This window comes from Scatophagus argus, chromosome 22, assembly GCF_020382885.2.
Source record: "Scatophagus argus isolate fScaArg1 chromosome 22, fScaArg1.pri, whole genome shotgun sequence".
Classification (NCBI taxonomy): domain Eukaryota; kingdom Metazoa; phylum Chordata; class Actinopteri; family Scatophagidae; genus Scatophagus; species Scatophagus argus.
This window is the reverse complement of record NC_058514.1, coordinates 6525410-6535818: the sequence shown is the minus strand read 5'-3', so window position 1 is coordinate 6535818 and position 10409 is coordinate 6525410. Positions and strand designations below refer to the sequence as shown.

At 38.7% G+C, this 10409-nt stretch overlaps 2 protein-coding genes across 4 annotated transcripts; both read left to right on the top strand.

Annotated features, from left to right (window-relative positions):
• Positions 1 to 3089: 3089 nt before the first annotated feature.
• On the top strand, positions 3090 to 5734 carry spic (Spi-C transcription factor (Spi-1/PU.1 related)). Of its 2 annotated transcripts, none has more exons than XM_046379749.1 (5): positions 3090 to 3295; positions 3430 to 3517; positions 3680 to 3801; positions 3903 to 4005; positions 4089 to 5734. In XM_046379749.1, the coding sequence occupies exons 1-5, from the start codon at positions 3257 to 3259 to the stop codon at positions 4562 to 4564; spliced, it is 828 nt and encodes a 275-aa protein (XP_046235705.1). In that variant the 5' UTR covers positions 3090 to 3256; the 3' UTR covers positions 4565 to 5734. The 2 variants fall into 2 exon arrangements, with proteins under 2 accessions (XP_046235705.1, XP_046235704.1); XM_046379748.1 differs by having other exon boundaries at positions 3091 to 3295; positions 3900 to 4005.
• A 122-nt stretch (positions 5735 to 5856) lies between these two features.
• On the top strand, positions 5857 to 8015 carry spi2 (Spi-2 proto-oncogene). 2 transcript variants are annotated; one of them, XM_046379751.1, is made up of 5 exons: positions 5857 to 6257; positions 6381 to 6465; positions 6552 to 6619; positions 6719 to 6869; positions 7496 to 8015. In XM_046379751.1, exons 1-5 carry the CDS (start codon positions 6129 to 6131, stop codon positions 7801 to 7803), a joined length of 741 nt encoding a protein of 246 aa, XP_046235707.1. In that variant the 5' UTR covers positions 5857 to 6128; the 3' UTR covers positions 7804 to 8015. The 2 variants fall into 2 exon arrangements, with proteins under 2 accessions (XP_046235707.1, XP_046235706.1); XM_046379750.1 differs by having other exon boundaries at positions 6716 to 6869.
• Positions 8016 to 10409: the final 2394 nt, after the last annotated feature.

The window sequence follows — 10409 nt, the reverse complement described above, 5'->3', positions numbered from 1 at the left end:
TTAATTAATCACTGAACCTTTATTCTATTAAATTAGGTTCTTTGAAGCATAAACTGCAAGTTGAATAAGGAAAAGCCAACTGTTGAATTACCTCAGGAGACAAAATAAGTTTAAAAAGTTTTGTGTGAAGCTTTGTTAGTAGACAGAAATTATAGAAATTCTGTATGGGTGTAAAACATAGCAGAAACACAATAAGGTCATCTGATTTGACAATGTGCATCACTCTTGTTTTCCTGATGCTCTAACCCAGGACACCAACATGATCTCACAGATAGTGATAATAACTCTGCGGTCACGGCAGCATTCAGCCTCACAGACTAATTATGTACCAGTGGCTTTGGCACTTCTTGATTTTCGTCGAGTGCCAGTAAATAAAGAAGAACAATGGGGTTGACTGTGCTGCGGTCGGCCTGCCGTTCCCACATCGGTGCCAGCGTGAACACAGCTATTGAATTCAGAAGGGGAAGGAAAGTGCTTCTTTGTTTGGAAAGATAAAGCTGCAGCATGTCTGCTCTGCCAGAAAATATAGTGCAACACCTACATACACAAACATGAATCTCTTCACCTCCCCGAGCTGCCTCCCGTGTCAACACACACCTAACCACATAATAATCATGAATTCAGTGACACCCTCATCATTATAATATACAGATAACACCAATAAATGGACTAAACTAACTCAAATGGTCATGTAAGGTGGGTCACCCAGGGACAATGAATTGTAATATTCTGTATAATAATATAGACTAAAGAAGAAGGAAAATGCAAGAAGAATAAAGAGACAATTCTACTTATAACGTGATAGATATACAAATGGAAGGAATATGGAATCATATGGAAGACATCTTAAACAGACAGGTGGAACAAATTCATATCCTGCTCAGTCAAATTCACCTTTAACTTTATTTTAGCTTTATTATCTTTAACTGTTCATTGTGAGTTTTGTCTCTTTTGGGGCACATAGATTGTGCTCATATGTGTGCAGGCAGGTGGAAACAAAGTCTGTAACCATAACTATATAGTAACACACAACAAGATGATTATTCTTAATGAACGGTGAAAAGGCGACCAGATGATAAGCAAAACAAAACGCTATTTTCTTGCGTATTTTCGTGCGTTATTAACACAATATAAATATCCTCAGTATCGGCACATCACAACAACAGATATTACAGTCTGGACCAAACTGGCGGACTGACAAACACTGGAGCCATATTGTTGGCAGCTAAAAATTAATGACAACTGAAGTGCAGAATTAAAAAGCAACACAAAGGTAGTATGACAGCAGTGAAAAAAGCATCCCACATGCAGTAAGTACAGTAAGCTTAAATCAAACGGTCGTACAGTGCTTGATGAATACAAGACCAGTGATTATATAATTGTCGAAAAAACACCTAAAACATTTTGAAAACAGCATTTTTTTTTAAAGAAAGTCCAACCTAATAGAACACGAGGGAGCCAACGCCAGCACGCAGCTATCAGGCTGCAGCTGCAGCCCGTCAGGTTGTGGTCGAAAATTTATGGAGCTGATTTGTCAGAAGTTTCACTCTGAATGGAAAGAGGGAAAGAGGGCTGAAAGGACGAGGTTTGTGGTTCTTTGTTTTTCTTTTTTGCGTTTTGTTTTTTTTTTTATCAGCCTGTTGCACAGGCAGGAAACGCACGCGAACACACCTTTCTCATGCACACATGCATATTTGCATGCTTACACACACACACACACACAATTTACAGTGATGAAGTGTTTTCCTTTATTGTTTAGAAAACAATTTTAGTGAGTAAAATTCAAATAAAATAGTGATACAAATCAGGTCTGAGTGTTCCTGCCAACTAACAATCCCACTACAATAACTTTTCACTTTGTCATCTCTATAATCTGTGCATCTCTATTTTCTTTGTTTCCATGATGCTTCCAGCTCAGCATTCAGTCTGACTACTGCCACACTTACCCGAGCTGAAAGGGGAACTTCAGGAGCAAGTCAGTTGATATTTAAAACTGCATGGTTGTGATAAATGAACTTCTCAAAAAAAGCCTGTGTTTATTTGAACAGGAGGGTTGGCTTTGAGGGGAAAAAGTTTAACAGTGACCACCACATTATTAACCATTAACTTTTACAATCACATTTGTCTGAAGCTGAACTCAGTTGGAAGTCCAAATAGTCATTAATTAATTCAACTCCACAGTGAGCTCTCAGACACCTCCAGATTACAGAATACTGAGCTGGTTTTCAGTGACGTGAGGATTTAAAAACACTCTGATCTAAAAAAAAGGTTTTTATTAAAGAGGTGAAACAGTCCAAGAGTGTAAAAGCACTAAATGAACAAAGATGCATTTTAATTTTTATAGCAACTTTTAGGCATGATAAACTAAAACACAAGCACTAAGTAGTAAGAAAAAATTAAATGCAAATAAATAAATAAATAAATACAAAAAAAAAGATATAACAAACATCGATCTGTCTCTTTGATGATAATAATATTTTAATTTATATTTAAATATTTTTTGTGGTTTATTAGCCTATTTTGTGCGATGTAATGGTAAAAATATAAGAGATTTTAAATCTAAACAAAAAAAATATATGTATTAAATAATCATGAAAAAATACACTAAGAAATTTCAGTTATTTTAGCCTTTGAATTAAAGTGGCAAATTAAGCAAACATTTTTGTTTATTTGCAACAACAAATGACTACGGTAATACCCTTTGATTTATTAGTTAGTGGTTCCATTGTTTGTGTTTCTCAGAGGAGTCCAGCCACAGGCTTAAGTGAAAAGGACTTTTCATGCAAATATGCATTCATTCTTATTTTACTGCCAGAAAACAAACAACCAAAAGTGTAAAAATTTCTTGCAGTCCTATGGACTCAAATTTCAATTTGCAGAAAAGCGTATTACTGAACAGCAACCGATTACAGATGTGTATGTTCAGTACATATCTCGCCTGGTATGCAAATTCTCAGGTCAGGCTGAGGATTGGTGGTGTTCCTGGGTTGAGCGTGCAATAAAAAGAGGTTTTTGTTGTCCAGAGATTGTGATCTTCACTATGAGGGAGTGATGCTCAGATGTCTATCTGACCAGCGCTTCCAAAAAAGAAGAAGTGTAGCACTGCACTATACTGTGACGTTGACACATTTTAATCTTTTCTTGTTTATGCCGCTGAACTGTGAACAGGTAGTGGAGGTCTGCGACACATTCATATATATACCTGTCCCAACGCTGCACCTGCACTAGTGTAGCCGTGTTCACCGATGAGGACAGAATGGCCTCCCCAGAAGGCAACACTCAGACATACAAAATGGTGAGTCGTGAGGATGCTGAACTTCAGAATTAGTCTCACTTTCTCAGTTTTCCCTTTAAATTACAAGAAAAATTAACTGGAAAAGGAAGGTTAAGTTTTGTTTTGTTTTTTTCACCGGTATCTATCTTTTCTAGACCTCCGTGGACAACGACATCAACCAACACTTCCAGGATGCAATTGATGTGATTCAACAGCATTCAAATAATTCATATTACGAATCAGGTACCCTAAAAATAGGATTTTATGCTTAAAAATCTGTAATTTTGTGAGGATTCTATCACTTCTTGATATTATCACTTTAATGAATTCTTTTGCATTTTATCTGGATAGAATGACAACTGATGTCTTCATGTTTGAATTTATCACCCTTTTTTTCCCTTTCAGATTATGCATACTACGAAACTCTGGGTAGCCAGCAACCATCTCTGCAGTGTCAGATCTCCTGCTGCCTTGTCACACACCAGTCTGATGTACCACCTCCAGCATATGACTGGAACGATGTGACTGTAAGTAGTGCAAAAAAACATTGTATTTGTCATATAATGGCAGGATAAGGTACAGAAAGACCGAGTGTTTTTTCTTACTTCAAATGTTATTCTTTCAGCAGCAGTCTTGGCCTCAGGTTATCCCTGATGTGCCCCTGGGTCAATCTGTGCAAAATGAATCACCTCATTTCTACTCCGTCTTACCACCACAGAGGAACAGCAAAGGTACACAAGTTAAATACTTGAGCAGTTCTTTTCATTTTATTTCTCCTGACATCCCTAAAACAACACAAATTCAACCTCCTCAGGTCGTAAGAAGCTCAGACTTTATGAGTACCTCCATGAGGCTCTGAATGACCCCAGCATGGGCGACTCAATCCAGTGGACAGACAGTGGCAGCGGCACTTTCCACTTCATCTCCAAGAACAAAGAGAAGTTGGCTGAATGCTGGGGCCAGCGCAAGGGTAACCGCAAGACCATGACTTATCAGAAGATGGCAAGGGCTCTGAGGAACTACAGCCGCACTGGCGAGATCATGAAAGTGAGGCGCAAACTTACTTACCAGTTCAACCCAGACATCTTGCACAGGCTCGGCTCCACACAGGTGCACCTGCCCTGCCCCCCAGCCCAAGAGGAGGTCCAAACCCGGCAGCAGACCCCGGCTGAACAGAGTTACTGCGGCGCTGCGGCGGCAGACTGGCACAGCTGGTTTGGACACTACCAGCTGCAGGAAGACTATGACCTGGCCTCAAGCTTCACTTCACACAGTCTAACCAAACTCTGAGTAAGAGAACGGTTTGATCACAGAGGAGAAACTTCTCTTAAAGCCTTACAGATTTGCCAGAGATTTATGTTATCACATGTTAAAGTGGGATTGTTCATATCACGTACCATAACGCTCTTCAGTTTCAAGAACCTTTATTTTAGAATGTGAATCATGAAATGTGTTTCTTTTAGAAGATTCTCATCACTTTAATAAGATGTGTTTCAGTAAACAAGATACTTAATTGCTTATTTACCCATACATCGCAGCTAATGCCTGCACACGTTTTAACATGTAGTGCAGACTTGACTGGTTGACATTTTCAGATCTCATAGCTACTCATGGTAACAGAGACCTCTTTCTGTATTTCTGTTAAACTTTTATATTTAATTTAATTCTAAAATTATGTTTTAAAAAAACACACTGACTATTTTTCTTGGATTTACAAATTGCCAATCAAATGTGTTTGAATATGTTATATAAAGTTAAATTGAGTGTAAATTCTCAGCCAAAAAGTAATTTAAATTAATACTAACCAAAGTTTTTCAAATTGATCAATTTCTTTTTTTCTTTTTTGTTAGAAAACCTAAACTAAAAACTAACAAGGTTTCAATCACTTTGACATCTTTAATTAACAAAATGTTTTTATCTGACATGCAACTTGCAACTTGCAAATACAAAGATTTAGTTCACCTTCAACCTTTAAAAGTCAGTATCCCTAAGTGTTGTTTGTGGCCTACACTAAGAAATGACATCTAAAACCAGAAAAATATATGTATATTTTTTCTAATAAAAGTAAAACTACATTATGTAAGATTTACCCCAAAATGTTAAAAAAAAAAGGATGTAAAAAAACTTTACTCACAATGGAGACACCCTGTTTTGACTGTGTGTGTGTGTGTGAGTGGGAATAAAGATTATCTTTTATAACAATATTATTAATCTATATTCTAAAGTTGTCTATGGCTCCTGCAACAAGCAACCAGTAATAAGCATTCTGTGTAATCACATGTAAATCTGATAATTTTCTTGATGAAATTGTTAAAGAAAAATTATCTTTGTATAATTTTATATTTATGTTTATATAATAAAGTTTCTTTTGTTCAGCGAGAAGTTTAATAAAAAAAAACTTTATTATATTATTATTTTCTTTAAATGAATTCAACCAATAAATGAGTCTGTGTACCATCACCTGTCCTTGGTTTTACTGACTTGATAGCAGCAAACTGCAGTCACACTCCTTTGTGAGAAAAAGAAAACGCTGGTATTATCATGCAAAAATATAAAGACTGCGCTGAAAGATTTGGCACCTTCTCCATTGTAGTGAAATATTACAACAAACACACTACAAAATCTGAAATTGAGACACATCCTGTGAGGAAAAATATGGTAGCAAGTGTGTTTTTCCTGAAATGAGAGCATTTTGTAGATGGTGCCTCCAGGCCAGGTCTTATCTGGTTCAGCGGGGAGGATGTGGTCAGTGCTGGGAGGCTTTGTTGATGGGTTGACTGGTGCTGGTGTTGGGGCTTTGTGGGATGGCGGTCATTGTTCCTGTGAGCCCAGGGTATAGAAAACGTCTGGTGTTATGCCGAAATCCCGTTCCTGTGGGTGGTATAATAAGAGTCTGAGGACTTCAGCGTCTCATAGTCAGTTTCACGATATTCTCCCAAACTGCAAGGACTTCAGTGCACTACAACCAAGCTCATCATTGATGGTAAAGAGCAGACTTTTTGCAGCGATGACATTTAAATTTCCTAAAAATATCTTCAAGACAAAACACTGAAAATTATCCACTATTCAATGTTGATTTTTAGCTATTTATCTTAATCTTTATCAGGATTCTTTCCAGGAGACCCAATCTGACTTGGAGGTGATCTTAGAGTTCTTAGAGGAGTACTACAAACAAAACACCATAGAAAATGGTAGGAGGAAAGCCTGGAAAACTAATTGTAATACTTAAATATTTTGGTCTTTCAGCACCTTTTTTCTTTTTCAATTGTTTTTACAGTCACCAACGTAAACTGGACTGCAGACGAAGAATCGCGTCAGCAGTGCTGGACGTGCTACGAGCCCCCTGTAAGCATGAAGATGCGCTTAAAACCTTTAAAGCTGATCAGTGTTCTGCAGGATGTTGATGTTCTTTCATTTCCTCCATCATACCTCTCGTCAAAGAAGATCAAACCTGCACTTCAGCCTTTGCTGGCACACGACGCCCCACCAGCCCTCAGCCAAAACACAACAGCAACATTGTGTGAGCGTGGGTCACTGCCAAACATCGCATCAACAAGACAACCAACCAAACACCAGGCCACAGCAGCGGGGAGTGGTGAGTTCTCCTTTTTTTGGTCACTAGATACTGTTATTGCCCCGCTTGTTAGTAGCCTGAGGGACACAATACCAAGTGAGCAAATAAGAGACCTTCCCTTTACTGTAAAATACAATGGAGCTGTGCAAGGCTCAGCTCAATGCCTATTTTTACATATCTATCAGATAACCGCGGTGTTTACAGCTTTACACTCTCCTCTAAAAGGTATCCCATCAGTAAAGAGATTTTCTGGGAATTGTTGCATTTAAGGAAATGATTAACCGTCAGCAGCACTGACTGTATTAGCGTGGCTCAGCTGCTGTTATATTTCCTAAGTCTTTTAAATCCCTTTATAGCAGTGGTTCTCAAACTTTTTGTTACATCAAAGACTCTCATACTGACACAAATAAGATGTTGTCCCAACGTCCCCCCTTCTGATCACAATTTTATTTTTAGATGTCTTATTACAGAAAGCATGTGAATCCCATGATCAATAGACCAATAGTCATACAATCTGTCCTTGTGTTATGGATGGAATTATAGTGAAAATAAATTTTCCCCTGTTTTGCTGGAGACGTGTGGAACCCCCTCAAGGACCCTGAACCTCTAATGTAAAGCCTTCATCATTGTTTTCTCAATGTTTGCAGGCAAAAAGGTGCGACTCTTTCACTTTCTGTTTGAGATGCTGGAGGATCCAAACATGGCCCACTGCGTGTCATGGGTACCAGCAGCGGCTGGCGTCTTCCGCTTTTCCTCCACAAACAAGGACCAGGTGGCAGCACTCTGGGGTCAGAGAAAGGGCAACAAGAGGCCCATGACTTACCAGAAGATGTCGCGCGCCCTCAGGAACTATGCCCGGTCTGGAGAGATCTTCAAGGTGAAGAAGAAGCTCACCTACCAGTTCAGCCTAGACACCCTGATGTCACTGCAGAAGTGTCACCCAGGAGATTCATAATGCAGACTAGATTTTGTGTAGCTCCTGTCGTCTCGAACAAAACTTCAAATACGCTCCTCCATTTTTAAAAAAGAAATCTAGTAGCTTTAGCTATCATTTCCAACATTATTAGTGTGACAGCATGCTTTCATATATGAGTTTACCTTAAGGTTGTACATGCATTGAGTTTGTGGTGTAATTAATGGAAAAGAAATAAAGAAAAATATATTGGTCTCACAGTGATGTCATCATTTTGTCCTATTTCTGTTAGATTTTATTGATTATTGCATAGTTCATTTATTGCACCAATAATATATATTATCATATATTATTGTCAAAGAAGTGAATTCTCTTTCTGAAGTTTGTGTTTATGGTTTAAAACAAATCCCACCATGAATCTGTTCTGTTGTCATCTGATGTCAAAAGGAAAGGAAAGGAAAGGAAGTAAAGTTGCTTAGTTGCTCAGTTGTTTAAAGTTGCTCAGATTGAAGTTGGCCAAAGTTATGTCAACTGTAACATGCAATAAAACTGAAGGAAGTTAAATGAGAGAGATGTCTGTTAACAGCTTTGTGGATGGACCATGAGTGTGCAAACAGGTCTATAAATGCCCCCTTTTAACAGTTTTTAAAACAGTTAAAATGAATGACACAATTACTTACTTTAAATGCTGCTTAATAATACAATTAATAATACAACTTTTCACTTTAGGTAGCTTGATTATATTTCCCCAATGGTACTTCTGTGCATTTATTTAATTTGCAGAATTAATATTAGAAGGTTCCCAGTTTCACTTGATTTCTCTTAGTGTTTTCCATCAAGAGATTTCCTGAGCTATAGCATTAACATGAAACTTTCTGCTCTATCTGTGAAAACAATATCTTTCTCCTGAGAGAAAAGAGTCATGCAGCAGTCTAATGTGCCTCTTGACTTGTTGACAAGTGCATATGTGCAATTGTTTGCCTAATAGTTTTGTGCTGTAAGGAACCAGAGGGTGTCAGTGTAGTCCATCTCAAAGCCTCCAGTGTCTTCTTTTTCTTTTCCTGTGTGGTGTGACTTCATGGCTAAATCGCCCCTGTGATGTGAACTCTCGGCCGTCCCGGGCAATACCAAATGGTTTTGTGGTCTTTGTAACGGACCCACATGATACTTCCCTAAGCCTAGTATTTACTGCTGGAGCCCACTGCGGGTTATAAATGGGCTAACTGAGCTATGGGTGTCTGTTACCAAGAAAGGCCACATACTTTGAGTTGAATAACCAAAACAGTCTTTTAAGGAAAGTATCTTCTTAAGTGAAAACTTCCTTATCACATATGTGTTGGCCTGCAGTATAGATCCTATTTTAGTGCCAGTGACTCATTTCAAAGATTTCATGATTGAGTAATGATGATACATTTCTGGTGATATAAGCTGCATTGCTGTACCCAGGCAGTATACTGAGCCCAAAATTAGAGTTGTGCCTTGTCTTAACTGTCCTGTTGGGTTATCCGAGAAATTAATTGTAGGTGTTGAGATCATTAACATGCTCAAGTGGTTATGATGTTGTTAGACCCTCTGCAGGAGCTTGGTACTTTAACGTGCAGTCCGTTAAAACGGCACCAGGCTTGTCGTTGCTCGTAAATCCAGCAGCTTTTAACCTGGTTGTTTAATCTTCACGACCTTATCAGAGACCACTCTTGATTTATCGCTTGTGTCTGACGTGCTAAAAAGATTCATTAGGACTAAAGCAGGCACTTCGATGACATAATTCACAATGAAACTCCCTTTTCATGTCAGATTCACATGTCAAATGTCAAGGTTTATGACAGCTTTCTAACTATAGACTATATAAGCACCACCCAGGCATCTCCCCTGTATTTATTTGCCAGGTTGAAAAGCCGGCTGTTCTTGGACAGCATTCCCCCTGGATTAGACTGATATCCAGCATTTGGTATCAAGTCGCTGCATGTCATCTCAAACCTTTCTTTCATGATAAATCTGCAGGTTCTCTGAATACGCTGCATGTGGGATTGTCAGAGAGTATTGCATCAGCGTCAGACCCGTGACAATGATGACACCTCCACCCTTTTATATCACACCGCCTGATTTGATACTTGTATTGATACTTTAATGATTTAATGTATCAATACAAGGTTAGTACCATTATCATACCTTTATAGGTATAGGTCGTGGATCAGCGGTTAGGGTGTCGGACCTGTAACCGGTGGATCGCTGGTTCGATTCCCCGTCCTGGTGTCCATGGCTGAGGTACCCTTGAGCAAGGTACCTAACCCCCACTGCTCCCCGGGCGCTGCACGCGGTCGCCCACTGCCCCGGGTTTGCTGTGTGTATGTGCACGTCACTTGGGTGGGTTAAATGCAGAGAACAAATTTCGTTGGAGTGAGTTCCCTCCAATGACAAAATATGTCACTTTAATAAAATTTAATTTTAATTAATTTGAAGCTACAGCGAGCATCTGGTAAGTTTCACTTAGCACTGAAACTGTAAACAGGGGGAAATATCTGGTCTGACTCAGTCAAACTGAAACAAAATCCAGTTGCCAATACCTGTAAAACTCACTTATTTACATGTTACATCTCATGTGTAAAATTGGTACAAAATCCAAAGCGTAAAACTGCAACATTGTGGTT